The sequence below is a fragment of the Perissodus microlepis genome, chromosome 18 (genome assembly GCF_051167445.1).
Source record: "Perissodus microlepis isolate ML-2025 ecotype Zambia chromosome 18, ASM5116744v1, whole genome shotgun sequence".
Classification (NCBI taxonomy): Eukaryota; Metazoa; Chordata; class Actinopteri; order Cichliformes; family Cichlidae; genus Perissodus; species Perissodus microlepis.
This window is the reverse complement of record NC_140478.1, coordinates 20,075,068-20,090,156: the sequence shown is the minus strand read 5'-3', so window position 1 is coordinate 20,090,156 and position 15,089 is coordinate 20,075,068. Positions and strand designations below refer to the sequence as shown.

Below are 15,089 nucleotides of genomic sequence, written 5' to 3'. Positions count from 1 at the left end.
CCCCCCCCCAAAACATTTATTTAAATCCCTTCAAATTATTATGATCAGCATGCTTTGGGAAAAGTTTTTCTTTGAATAAGGATGAAAATGTAATAAAAAGTCTCTAAAACATGTTTTTGTGTTAAAGCGAATGCACAGATCTACTTATAAAATAGTCTGTTGAATGTCTGCATGTTTTATTTCTGGCTGCACTCAAGCTGAAATTGTGCCTCGCACAGATAATGGAGAAGAGAGAGCGAGGGTGCTACAGAGAGTGAGAGCGAGACAGAATGACCTCCACCGCCACAGAGGAACGCTGAGTCCTCGCAGCACATGGCTGGGTCTTGGTCACCTTAGCCTTGGACGGGCTGCAACAGCCAATGGTATAGCCTTCTGCTACAGTCAGCCCTCTCCCCCACAATCCTGGCTGCAGGAACGCTCACTGACCTTGTATTTCAATATGAAAAGGGAGAGAGAATGAGTGAGTAATGTCCTGTTTGGGGTCGTGTTTGTGTAATTAAGGTTATGTGTGCGTGGGCAGCAGCATTTTTTGGGAAAGCATCTATGGGCTAAGGCAAAGATGCTGCCAAGGTGACGCGGGAAATCTGGCTGAAAGCTTGAGTGTTTCCAGCTGCTGTTAGCATACATCAAGTTCTCTCACATTAACAATTATACACAAATTATACACATACAAAAAAAAGAAAGAAATGTGCATCAGTGTTGCAACTTGTTGTTAAAATGATTTTCAGATGTCAACTGGAGCAAAAATAATGTCATGATTGATCAGCCCAAACCCATAAGCAAAGATTATTCACACAGCTACAATTTTCACAGTTGGATTATTAAAATTAAATGCTACTTTTAGCTGTTCTCTTATTCACAAGAGGTCTGATTGGTGTTTGATTTGGTGCTCGTCCTGACCCAACCCTAAAAGCAACTGTGCCACCTCGCAGAAAAGACGAGGTGAATGTGTACATCACTGCAGTGTGGAGCCAGCAAATTGGTGATGGTCAATTAGTTTTCTATTCCACAATCAGTCTTAACAATCACAAGAAAGACCTTACACAAAACCTCCAAACCCACACAGACTTAGATTAAAAAATATGTATAAAGTTCAGCAAGGCTAAGAAAATCCACTTTATGTGTATGTGTTTGTGTAAAACATGTTTTGGTGTTAAAGTGAATGCACAGATCTACTTATAAAATAGTCTGGTGAATGTCTGCATGTTTTATTTCTGGCTACACTCGAGCTGAAAATGTGCTCGAGTGCTGAACAGCGAGCTGGTATATGCTTTAGTTCTGCAGTGCACCTAAGACACACACGCATGCACATGGTTGGATGGCCAGGCTAGAAACATTAACCAACTATAAATGACAAATTATTTATTAGACTATGTTAATGGACAGTTCACAAAGTCCTCAGTCTCTGTGGCCTCAGCATAAACATATAGAAGTTTTTAACATCATTTAACTGAATCTGTGGTTTGTTTTAAACGACTGGAAACTGATTACCCTAGCACTTCCTTAACCTTTCGCCCATTATTTTTGGCTCTTGTTCCGCTAATGTGTGCATACAGAAATATAGAGAAAACACTTTGTGATTGTGCCCCACTGCCCTCCCCGAAAGTGTCCTCTTCTCTCTGCTAATATCCCTGTGGGATGGATAATCACTCTCTCCCTCTCTGAAGCCCTCTCACCCCCCTCATTAATTTTACAAGGTGACAGAATAACACGTGAATTAGTAATCAGTCATCAAAGGTTGGCTGGTTAAACCCATAAATAATTCCATACACCCCATTTTCTCATATTAAAACTGGGTTGAATTTTTGACACAGGGTTCCTGCAATTGTTTCACAAGAAAAGCCTTGCTGGGACAGAAATGACTTCTGTCTTACAGAGCTTTTAATTTGAAAGAGGACACAGGAAATTCACAATTCAGCAACAAACAACATAGTGGCATTAGAGGAAGCTAGCTCATCATTAGCTACTCGACTCAATCACATTTTTAGCATTTCAGTACACTACGCCATGGTATACTTTTACCTTTGTTGTTGATCCAGAAAGTAATCGTCGCCAACTCCGTCCTCTCGTTATAAATTGAAAATAAACCAAATGGCTGAAGGTTGCAGAGCAGTTGAATACAACCTGGGTAAATAACTAAAAAACTTTTAGCATGCTAAACTGAAAAATTGAGACTTCAAGAGGAAAAATTTATACCAACCTAACCCACTGCCTGTGTGTGTGTGTGTGAAGTATTTTTTTTCTTGGTCATAAATATTAACAGGTGAGTTTTAGCCTACTGAACGTCTGTCAATCGAGTTAAAGCAATTGTAAACAACATTAGCCGTATAACAGTGCTCGCTAACATAGCAAAAGCTCACATTTTTGAGCCAGCTAATATTAAGCGATCTTATTTGCTTTTTGGGCCTCGGTTGCAGTGGGCGTGGCTTTCAGAGTACCACCCGACCCCTGGCCTTTGTCTCTAACGGCTCTCTCCTGATACATGCGTTAGGGGTGATTGCATTTTATAGACTAACTCTGATTGTTTTATTTCCTCATCTGGAGGGGAAAAAAACAGCACTACACCCAAACCCATTAACACTGCAGTTAAGAGACACACTAATGATCATATGCAATGCTGTATGCCATTATAGCTGTTGTGTCACATAAAATGTGACATGCAGTCAAAAACAGAGCACTTCTGTATGTGTTAAATGGGCTTGGTGGAGCTGAGGGAGTAATAAGAAGAAAAATTTAAAGGTAAACTGCAATGCCAATCAAAATGTAAAGCAGTAAATGCTAAAAAAATAAATCTTTTGCTTGCTTGTGTGAACAGAACATTCAGACAGATGAAGTGAAATTGCTTTAGTTATGATATAATATAGTGTTTTAGACATTCGCCTAAAGCCGGTTCGATCCCAGGTGAAGATACAAATCCTTTTGGGGTTGTGTCCGGAAGAACATTCAACAACAAAAAAATCTGCCAAATCAAACATGCAGAGCTACCCGCTGTTCTTGTATCTCATTGCAATGGTTCAGGCTCAGGTTACTTTATTTGTACCCATAGGTAGATTTACTTTGCAGCAGTGAGTCATCCATACTCACATTTTCAGCAGAGACACGGACACATGTAGCAAAGCTATGATATGTTTATCTGACTAATGGCTGGTGGAAAAAAGCAGTTTTTAAACAGTGTTGTTCTGTTCAAAAAGTTGTTCAGAAGGAAGAAACTGAAGCTCCTTATGCATTGTCAAGTAAAATTGAAAGTGTTGCACAAGGATGCTGGGCTCCGCTGTGGCTCACCAATCAGCCCACAACCTACTGAGTGGATTTCTGCCAAAGTCCCTTGCCAGACACCAAAAGCACCTCCAGAGATCATGTTTCCATGCTATTTTAGCAGGACGCAGTTGGGCCAACATACTATTAGACAGGAAATTTTAATATGTGGCCAATTGGAAGAATAGTGTCATAACTCAGGCAACTCAAGCCTTCAAACGTGTTGATGTTGTGAAAATGTCTAATCTTTTACTAATCCTGCCCAAGTAAAACTGGTCTGTAAAGATGAAGTAAATCAAAAAAGAAAAAAAAAAGATTTAAAACAAGTGACATCAACAACTCTCCCTTTTTTAAAGTCACATGCTTGTGCTGCCAGCACTTACTTTATTGCTTACTTTATCACTTACTTTAAACTAGAAACACTCCAGTTTATTGTTTCAAGAATGCTTAAATGGCTTACTTCAAGATGGTATGAACAAAAACACAATAAGATCATTTTATCTGGAGGATTTGGAAAGCAAAACCGTAAATTTTCCTTCACAGTATTGTGCTGTGATCCAGACTGTGGCACAGCACATGCTGTGCTCTTTAAAATGAACATGAAGCTGCAGGCTGAAATTTCTGTCTGCAGGTACTGTACCACTGGAGCTGGCATCTGTGCATGGGCAGGGGATACAGCAGTACACCCTGTGAGAACACACTGTTCCATAACACTGCTGTGCAAAAAGGGATTCTCCGCTGAATGCTTTCGAGGTTTCAGTGGCAAGAATGAGGATATATTATGACTGAGTGCTCTCAGTGGAGACACACGCACAATTTGCGCTTCGTGAGTTCATATTGCTGTAATGGAGTCCACAAAAATCTGAGAGATTGATCTTAAAAAAAAAGAAGGAGGAACAGTGTAGACATGAGTCTGTACTTCGTGCCACAATCCTACTGTGATGTGATTTGCAAGATGCAACCTAATTTCTTTTTCCAAGAGTTCAGCGAGAGTCTCTCCTTCACCTTGACATGCCATCACTCCCCCACAAACACGTGCATGAACTCCCGCTTTCATGGTGAACCTTTGACACACTTCCTGGCGATTGACTCGAGGGCACAACCAGCTCGTTTTCATTCATTTCTGGGGGTTCATGTGCAGATGAAAAGAGCGTAAAAGTCTGGATGATAATATTCTGTAACTGCACCACAAAAAGGAGTGTATGAATAGAGGTTGAGCATGGTAACAGGAGGCTTAAATAAACTAAGGATTAGGTTCACTAAGTCATTTGGTTAGTCAAGCACAAAATCCAGCAGTGACAGATAAGAGCCTGCCCTGCATGTCAGAATCATAGATAACAGGACAACAGGAAGTGGTGTCTACTGTGGTTGCGTAGCACTCATGCATAAATGTACACACGTACAGACACACCACCAAGATTAGCATCATAGATCTCCTTTTGCAACAAAGAGCAGGATGTTCAGCCCAGCGTTTTTGGCTGCACCTCTACATTTTACATGTCCTACATTCCTGACTATAAGTTCCTTTCATCCATCCCAAAAAGCCAGATCACTCTAGGACTGAGAGAGAGAAAAAAAGGGGGCATTCTTTCAGCTCAGACGAATTTCATCCTTACAGCGTTTCCGTTTCCCCTTTGCTCCTGAGCAGGCCGTAAACACTGAGGTGTGAAGCAGACTCTCACCCAGAAGCACTTCATTGGTTGGCTGAGGGGATAACGTTAAACAGTTAATTATCTGCATTTTATTTAAGGGGTGTGTTAAATTAAGTTCAGCCTAAGGCTACGTCCACACTAGCGTTTTCAGTCATTTTCAGAGTTGTGTGTCCACATTGAAACGGCCGAAAACGCTTACGTTCCAGTACTGCGCATGCGCAAAAGAGAATGAGAATTAAAGAACTTGAACAAAAGCTATCTGGAGCATGTACAAACTGATATTAATCTTTTTTAGGGCTGTCAAAATTGAGAGCAATCAAAACAACTGCTGTATAATGCACTCCGCTATCTTTGTTTAATTGGTCATGACTGCATCACATGACTAAAATGCGTCATCGTTTTAGAAAGTCTGCGTTTTCGAGTGTCCACACTGCGACGGGACAGCTCCGTTTTGAAATGTATACGTTTTCGAGAGCATTTTCAAAACGCTGCGTGTTTCCTTGGGGAAAACGCCGTCTCAGTGTGGACGGGAGGCCAAAACGGAGAGAAAACGATGCGTTTTCAAACAGAAACGCATTAGTTTAGGCTACGTCCACACGTACACGGGTATTTTTGAAAACGGAGATTTTCTGTTTTCGTTTTAAAAAAGAATCCCGTCCACACATAAAGGCAGAAATTAAGGAAAACGCTGCTATGAACATGCCAAAGCAACAGGTAGCGATATATTCCTAACCGTGCAGAAATGTTGGCCAATCAGAAGTCTAGAAGCCTCGGTGGGAAAAAGTAACAAAGCTGGGGCATAGAAGCAGAACCAAGTCGTTTGTGTGGAGGGACAGTAACTGTGTGTGTATATGTAAGCATTTAAACACTGTAGAGACTACAATTAACAGTAATAGTATTGTAGAAATTAATTTCACCGAAACAATAACGTGGCGCACAGTGTGACGTCAAAAAAATGCGCACACCTTTGACGCTGCGTTTTCTGTGTTTTCTCCGTTTTTCTCGTCCACACGTAAATGCATAAATGGAGTTTTCAAAAATCTCAGTTTTCAGTGACCAAAAACGCAGTTTACGTGTGGACGAAAGGTGCAAACGCATAGAAAAATCTGCGTTTTCAAAAATACCCGGGTACGTGTGGACGTAGCCAAAGTTTTAAATTAAATTGCTCTGGATTTTGATGCCCACTTAATTTTTTGTTCATCAAACCTTATAGTGTGATACTGAATACGTACAACCCTCCTTTGCCATAAAATCCCAAGTTTGGCTCTAAATAAGTACTATGTACTAATTTCTGTTTACGTGTATGTACTGTAGTGAGAATGGTTGGTAAAGAGAGAAGAAATGTGTACTGAAGTAAATAAAAAAACAGATATAATTGCTCAGTTTCCTGCAGGTGAAACTAAGACATAACAGCTGATGGTGGAGGGCTTAGAGGAGGAAGCCCTCCCCCGGTAGCGGGATCAATGCACATAAATGGAAGAGGTCACAGACCTTTGACATCTCCTTTCAGCCGGGGGAGGGGCACAGGCCTTTGTGAAATTGGCTTTAATGATCCAGTTGTCAGGCGTGTCATACACCAGCATACAGTACATACAGTTTCAATTTACAATTTTTGGTCTTTCCTCTTCACACTCAGGTTTTACATGTTTAACTAATCCAACAGCAACAAATGTCAGGTTTGGATAAAGAAAAGTAATATTCTGTCTGCATCCAGCTGCCTTGTTTCTAGCTTCATCACTCCCACTTCTTTTTTCACCCTTTTCTCCCATCTCTTCCCCTCTGGAGGCACCCCAGCTCTTCTCAAACCTTATTTGTGCTTCTCCTCTTCTTCTTCTTCTTCCTTTCATGATGCATTTTTCAAGAGACAATCATTAAAAAGGAAACATGGAGGACCACTTTCTACAGTGTTTGCTGTTTCCATGGTTCCGCAGAGATGATATTGAAAAATTAAAATTAGCAAGATGCCAAATATTAAATATTCACTCGGATGAATGAGAGCTTCAAAACACACGGTGAACTGTTCTTTCTGCTGCTTTTTAAGTGAATAGAATGGGAGACAGATGTGATTCTCTGCAGAAGAAAGAAAAACATATAGCCCTTACATGGCCCCTGTAGTCTGAATATTTCCTTTCATTTATTTAGACTCACAACATTACAAGTGAACACAGTGTTCCTGGCATTGTTGGCCCCCATTAAAAATAAACAAAAAGACAGGTTAAAAGTTTACGAGCATCCGTGTGGAACACGTTTGGCTTCGCACATCATGGCTGAGATGCTCTTTAAATTTTCATTTTTTGCTGAAAAGGGCCAGTTAATCTTTGATATACAGTGACACGGTAAGGTTATCTAGTCACATTAGACACAGTTACCGCTAAAAAGCACTAAAGAGATCTCATTAGGAATCAGAAAACATCTTCTTCTCCTGAAAGTGAACCTTGATTTCTCTGTAATTTATTAGCATTTACCAACAAGCATTTTTTTTGTAGGAGACCTGACCTCTGTTTGCAAGAAGTGGGACGTAATGCTTCTTTATAGGGAGGGAGGAATGGAAATTTACTGCATTTCCAGCTTGTAGTCACACTACAGAACAACATATGTGAGACAAATGCATTAAATTGAAATTTTCTTTAATTAAAAAAGCTACAAAATACATATAAAACAATATCAATTAGCTTGAACCTCAAACAATGGCAACAGTAAAGCTGCCGAGATATTAATGCAGATGCAGTAATAATTTCAATAATACAAATAAATGTAAAAACACACATTTTATATACTGAATATTTAAACTTTTTATATTTTTAGGATGTTCTGCTGACAAAATTTACACACTTTTGTTTAAGTAAGCAAGTCAAATTTTAGTGCTTACTTTTTCTTGCTGTGGCACTGATGGAAACACTGATATTTTAATGAACTACGTTTTTGATGACAGAACAGGTTTTGGTGACACAATCGTATTGACAACACGGTATATGAGGATAAAACCTGAATAGAGGGTCATGACTCCTGCCTCAGCAATTTGATGAATGGCGCCTATATTGAGGACCACCTGTTTTCTGGGGCTTGTCACACTGCAGCCGAAGAAGTGTGAAAACAATAGCGCTGATCTCTCTAGTTGGGATTTTGTCCCTCGTGCCATCTGCACTCGTGATCAGAAAAGGGCACATTCACTGAGAAGTACTTCAGAAAGGATCAACAGAAGCATCTGCTGGTTACCCCCGGAGGTGTTTTTGTGATCTCAAAACTGGTATCATGGATGATCTGATTTAGTTTCATTGATCGGTATATAAAATTTGCTTGAAGCCACCATGGAATCTGAATCCACTGTGTTACTGATTAAATGGATAGTCAGTCGGTTTGAATCTTTTTGTTATGACAGTGAATACAACCCTCAGTGATCTGACAGAGCCCGGTTTGTCATAACAGCAAACGAACACAAATCTTCTTTGTGAAGGAAAAAAAGGAAAAGGCACAAGGCCAACTGAGTAAACAACACGACATGAACACCAAAAGCAGAGCCCCAAAAATTACAGTGATAGAATAATAACAGGAAAATAAATCAATCTGTTACCCTGGTGACAATTGCCTGAGCACGAATGGATGTGACATAGTCATTTATCCACAACCTGGTTAATTTTTTTTTTTTCACAAGTGAAATGTCATGCTGCATTTTTGGAAAACCTCTTTGCCTCATAACAGGTTTCCAACACAATAAAACAATGGATGAGAAGATGGGGAAGAAAAGGAAGGTAGACCAGCATCGTAAGGAAAGAAAAGGTCGGATAATGCTCCGCCCAAATAAGATGTGTTATTATTTTAAATAGGACATTGTTTGAAGGTGAACAGAAATGAGGTGCATCTTACTTAATTTGTAGTTTTGAACGATCCAATGTGCATGTTTTTATGAAAAAGGGAGGGAACCTTCAGGTGTTTAATGAAACAACAGCTTAGAAATTTTTAAAGCTTTACTTGAGACTGCAGATTAAAAAGTTAAGATGCAACAGTCACTGAAAGCAAGCCAGTCAGAGCCTTCACAAAGCAACATGAGAAAGAGACATCTCCTTCAAGGCTAAAGAGAGAGACCTGTCCTAGTGCACGAATGCTGTCATGGGGCCTTAGTTATCTCCACCAAGATTAAGTCCCAATTGTTCACCAGGAACAAAGGCAGCCAGTGAGGAAACCAGCCCCCCAAGGGCCAGATGGTCAGCGCTCAGAGCCCCCCTGACCCCTCCATTCCTTGTCCTCTTTGACAGGGCTGCGCGTGCTCCACGCAAGACAGGCCACCCAGCTAATTGACAAATGAATGATTACTCATGTGATACTGTACTCATGTAAAGTTCCTGCTGTGAAGCAGTAAAAAATAAGCAGAACGTCTACTGTAAGCACCCCCGTGCATCTGGTACAGTGCCAAATGTGCTGTGGATGGAAGAATGTTGTAATATGCACAGGCTCCAAATAAACCTGCTGCTCACTCTTATCTGATATGACTTTATCTAAGCTGTTGAAGCTTGTTTCAACACCAAGCCTTAGGCAACTGTAACAGTATTCAGCAGACACATGCACAAGTATTAGTGACCTGGCTCCAGGCACAGTCGGCATGGCTTTCCTAACAATGAATAATTACCAACAAGTACTGAAGCAATCACAGTGGATAAATGGACTGATTGCTAAAATGATCATGTTAAAGCTTGGCTGCACTCTGTCTCACACATCTTGTGGGGACATCTAATTGACATAATGCTTACCCTAGCCCCTTACCCCAATCCTAACCATGAAAAATGAATGCCTAACCATATCCCTTACCCTAAACCTAACCATAACCTAATTGTAACCCTGTCACTAAAACCTCTCAAAAAAAAAAAAACAACCTTCCAACCTGTGAGGACAAGGATTATGGTCCAAGGGCTGTTGTTCCCCACAAGTATAGCAAACTTCCAATTTTTGGTCCCCACAAAGATATAAACACACACACACACACACAGAGAGAGAGAGCCAGCGTTTACAGCTGAACATCAATGACATCCCGATTTAGAAGGCTTGCTGGTTTGTGCCAATTATACTGCACCAAAACAAATTAAGGCCTCGAGGAAAATAAGAAATAAAATAAAAAACGCAGTTCAAACGCAAGCCTACCTTATATGTAACGCAGAAAGTCACATTTCCACGGGGATTGGGGTCCGTGTGTAAACTTGCGCTCTCCGGTTCCGACGCCAGTACCAACGTTGCTGCTGCTTTGGGCGCTCGGCTGCTCACAGCTGATCACAGCCGACGAAGCAACAACGTGACGTCAGGAAGCTACAGTACGTACCGTTTGGTTCAAATCAGCGGAAGTTCGGCTAAGGTTGTTCTATGTGATTGCTTGTTTATCAAATGGGAGGAAAAAGGCAAAAGAGGTCGTCCAAAGCTAGTAAATGAATAGTAACCATCGACGACATGTATAAGTAGTTTTTTGTTTTTTGTTTTATTATAGTTTAAACGTGCAGTAAGAACTATATTAGGTACTACTAACTTTACGTTACAATATAGCGTCGACAGCATGATATTTGCTCGGTTGATTCGCAGATATAAGAAAAATAAACAGTTTGCACGAAAGACTAATGATAAACATGCCAAGAAAGTGAAAAGAACGAGTCAACAATCTCACCGAAACACGAACATACATCTACACACACCTGAAAATGAAGGTTATGTTTAAGTTGCATTTTTTTAAACATGCATACTTACACCTTTAGGTGATTGGTGATTGCGCAAACTGTTCAAAACCTGCTTTTGGTTTTCAGATCAAAATGCTGTCAGATCCCTCTGTATGTACAAATCATTAATACACTGGGGGTACACGAAAGCACGGTCTTTAATGCTGCATAGCTTTGATAGATACGTCTGGTCATATAAAGGAATATGAATACGAAACATACGCGACATGTTGACTTTGCACCCCTTGTCATAAAGTCAAGCTCAATGGGCTTATTCAAGTTCTTGAAAACGAGTGAGCTCTCTCGATAAATTGTAAAACATCGCCCCCTGTCGTATGACATCAAGAATAAAAAAATTACATTGAAGGTAAGCACTCAAGTTATTACGCAGTACAGCAAACAATTCTTGTGCAATAGATGCGCTTTTAAAAATGTGCAGCATTTACAGGAAACAAATGAACATACATTAAATCAGAGAGAGAAGTGCATATGTGTACGATCCATAGGCTGAGGGCGTTAATCACTGGCGGACAGGCTAGATACAAAATGCACCTCTTCCTAGACCCTGTATTGACATATAGGGGCTTCCCTGAATTATAACGACCTTGCAGGAACATGTATTCTTATAACTATACTATACATTTCCAAGGTAGAATGGTTGTGCAACAAACATATTTAATTACTTTGAAACATTAGGAAAGAAATCATTTTTTAATCTATTTAGAATTTTCTATTCTATTGGCATAATTCTGTCTACTCCATCTACTTTGTGTAATGTGCCAGTATGTGCCTGTAGTATTGATATTTTAACCTTTGCTGCCACTGGCAGCAAAACAGCCACAAAGCATGATGCTACTACCACCGTGTTTGACAGCTGGTATAGGTTTCTTAGGTTTTAAAACCCCAACTTTACTCTTCCAAAAAAAAAACAGTCTTTGTTTTGTGTGAGCATAAAACTTTTTGCCAGAAAGCATTTGGCTTGCCCATGTGGAAATAGCTCCAAGAGACCTTCCCAGATTATGTCTTTTAACACACTGTTGAACCTCAGCACCACTTATTAAAAGATTTAACCGAGTGTAAGTATATATTTGAGCCTGTATATGTACTTTTGACACTGTGTGGAGTAGAGAAAATCTAAAATAAATTCAAATTTGCGCACCCAAGTGTTTCTTTAGATGTATGCTGCTCAACCATTGCACCCTGGAAAAAGAACCATCCAAAGAAATAAGTAAAAGTTCCAAATTGCCATGACAGTTATGGGCATGATGAGTCTATGTAAACTTTCATAACTGACTGTACATGTTAGTTATGAAAGAATAATTTTGAGAGTGTGTGGTTTTGTTGCACATAATGTAAGCCAGTGGAGAATAGATTAAGCTAGTTAAAGCTCAGCTTTAACTTAAAAATAACATCAGGAATTTAAAAAATATATATATAGATTAGTAATAATATAATCATCACAGTTAATAAAATTATTCTAATATATTATTCTAATATATGCTGTTATTATTATTATTATTATTATTATTATTATTATATAATTGTCATAACATTTAGATACAGTATTTATAGTACTTCCTATGGATATTCGGATGAATGGTTTTGCTGTTTGTGTCGTGACCATTATTTTTTATTAACAGTATAACCAACTGTATTTCTAAAATAGTCTTTTTTTAAAAATAAAAAAGAACCAAATAGAATCTCTATATATCAACATTAAAGATAAATATTTTTAAACTTAATTTAAGTTTATTCTTCCTCAGATGGTAGATTTTCAGTGAGATCATAACGTTTAGGCAACTTTTTAACGTTTGGGAGCAGCAACATGTTGCCTTCCAGTTTGTGAGGTAGACTTGCGCATGCCCAGTACCTGACATTTGAAGTATCTTCTCAGGGGTGTTTGAACAGGAAGGCGGACATATTGGCGAGACTGTTGGAGAAAATCGGGCATCGTCTGCGATTGTTTTCTGAAAAGTAACACACATCAAACCCAATCTGTCTGTATTCCATCTGAGGGATAAAGCAGTTCGGACGGGGAGGCAATCGAGGCTCAGTGACAGCGCACGCAACGCTACGGATGGACTGCCTTTAAACGTTGTAACGACTCCGTCTTTACACTCATCGAAATTTGGAAGAAGCAGAAGTTTTTTTTCCCACCACTTCTACTTTTGAGCTGTCAGATTGGTTTGTCATTTTCTGCAGGGGCCTGGCATAGATATGGGAACGGCACAGGACTAGCTTTCCAACAAATTGTGTTTTTTTCAGAGAGACGGTGCATTCACGTTTTAACTGCCTTTTGTTTGGATGCACCAACATTTTAAGCCCTTATCCTCAGTGGCATCCCACGGAGGCTGACTAATCTGTCGCCGCATTTATCTTTGCCACCAAAGTTGTTTGCCACTCGTACCGGGGACACATACTTCAAATCCGAAAATGTGGCTTTTGCATGTTCAATGCAACCTTAAAGCGTGTGGAAGCTCCAGGAGAACGATGTGTTTTCTTTGAAGTGCGGCGGAAAGTTCAGAAGAAGAAAGGGACATTTGGCTAGCTAGCTAGCTATCGCTAGCTGCCAAAGCTAGCTAGCCACTCGCCATTGGGCTGTTTTTGTTCATAACTCAACGTCGGGAATGAGTTTTGCAGCAAAAATGTCTGCTGGGGATACCATGGAGGCTCGATTTGAAAAGATCGATGCCATGTTGAAAGACCCAAAGTCAGAAATAAACACGGATTGTCTGCTGGTAAGTTTGTAGCATAGTAGCGGGCTAAAGTGGCTAACGTAGCGATTCAGCCAATTTCGGGGTCAGTGTAGTCCTTGGAGCAGAAATTCTTTCCGAGACCAGCACACTTCATCTTGTCACTGAAGAATTGCTGACACAGAATATACGGACATTTAGTTAGCTTGAACACCTGTGCACTGGCATGTAAAAACTAGGGGTTTTCGGAAAGGAAATTATTTTTAACACCTCCAGATACTTTACAAAATCCAAGGCAAAAACGCACACTATAATAGGGTGGAAATAACAATCTTTAACTGCGGTATTCTGCTAGTTTAAAATAAAAATAACGAATAATTGTAACGTAATGACTAATAAGTTGGACAGATGGCACAGAGACACACACACTTCGTTACAATATTTTTGTTTTAGGCAAGTTAAAACCCATCAACTGGTGAGTTTCCTGCCTTGCACTGCAAACCGATTGTGATATATATATTTTTTGGTCACCAGTGTGCAGCTTAGAGCATTTAAAAGGTGACCAGTTAGATGTGTTGTTTGTTTCAGCTTCATATAAAGTGATAGGCCCTCTTCAAGCCTGTTCTAACCTGCAGAGCTTCAGCTGCATCAGTACACCTGTTGGCTAGAGTTTTTCCTGGCTGCCTCCTGCCTGTGGGTGACAACTCAAGAAATGACTCCTATCTTAAAGGAAAGGCGGCTGTTGCCACGTGCTTCAGCCTGGAGCAACACCTTTATTGGTTTTTATTACGTGCAGCAGTCCCAGAAACTGACTCATCGTGGAGGGGATGTTGTTACGTCGAGAGTGTGTTGATATGAGGAGCGTTTCAGGTTCAGTGACAGCCGTGCTGCGTGTTTTCGCACGGATTTGCGTCTTTGTGACTAAAGGGAGCGGTTGTGCTCAGATGTTTGTTGTGGTAGAATCAAAATGAGTGTAGGTAATCGGCTGGGGGGACGGACGGACTTGCCTTGAATTTCCAGTTACTGACTTAAAACCTATGTTTTGGGTTTTCGTGTCTGACCTACTTTTTCGCCTTGGGCACACCACAGAAGTGGCAAGAAATAAACAGTTCCCATATTATTATGTATATCCTAATAGTTCTTGTGGCCACGTGGCTCTTTGATTGATTCCTCTTGACTTTATGATATAGGAGTGGACTAATGTCCTAAACAAATGAAGTAAGGAAAGCCCTATAGGAAAAGGGGCTTGTCCCAAAACCCCACCCACACATCCCAGAGTGTTTGTGTTCAGGGTGCTACAGATAGTGGTCTTTAGTTAAGAAAAATTGCTTAGCACTGACCTCCCATCGTGTTGCAGAAAAGGGGCTCTTAAACTCACCTAGAGGTGCACATGCTCTGCATTTCTAATGGCAAAAAGCTGTGGGGACTGTTCCCACTGGCAGCCTCACACACAAGGGTGTTGTTCGTTTTTTTTTTTTTCTTTTTCTTCCCCTCTCTGCAATCGCCCCTGATCAATGAATGGAGGCCTTTTGCTGAGGCGCTCTCTGCCACCATGCAACTCCACCCACAGCTTAATAAAATTCCATGCTAATCAAATAACCTCTTGTCTTTGACTGGCCTGGAGTTCCCTGTGTGTCCCAGAGCCATTCTGCATGTCTGGAGCGTTGAGCCCAAGCAGGCAGCTCTGAGGTAGCTGGGTGTGGGCTCTGCTCTCTACCCATAAACCAAAATTATGTGGACTGAAGACTCATGTTTCTGAGGGCTGTGAATCAGGACATTTAACGCATGAAGCAGCC

The 15,089-nt window shown here is 40.4% G+C and overlaps 2 protein-coding genes across 8 annotated transcripts in view; one reads left to right on the top strand and one right to left on the bottom strand.

The window, feature by feature from the left end:
• The window catches only part of greb1l (GREB1 like retinoic acid receptor coactivator), a 44,202-nt gene extending 34,018 nt beyond the window's left edge, over positions 1-10,184 (bottom strand). For 3 of the 7 annotated variants that reach the window (XM_084912086.1, XM_084912089.1, XM_084912091.1), the window contains exon 1: positions 10,041-10,184. The gene's annotated coding sequence lies outside the window, so the exon portion shown is untranslated. Of the gene's footprint in view, positions 1-2,022; positions 7,540-10,040 lie in introns of those variants that run through there. The other 4 variants (XM_084912090.1, XM_084912092.1, XM_084912093.1 and 1 more) reach the window with 2 other exon arrangements.
• A 2,292-nt stretch (positions 10,185-12,476) lies between these two features.
• Positions 12,477-15,089, top strand: part of rock1 (Rho-associated, coiled-coil containing protein kinase 1) — a 32,020-nt gene continuing 29,407 nt past the window's right edge. The window contains exon 1 of the mRNA XM_084912998.1: positions 12,477-13,338. Coding sequence (XP_084769124.1) covers positions 13,228-13,338 — 111 coding nt within the window. The 5' untranslated portion in view covers positions 12,477-13,227. The remainder of the gene's footprint in view (positions 13,339-15,089) is intronic.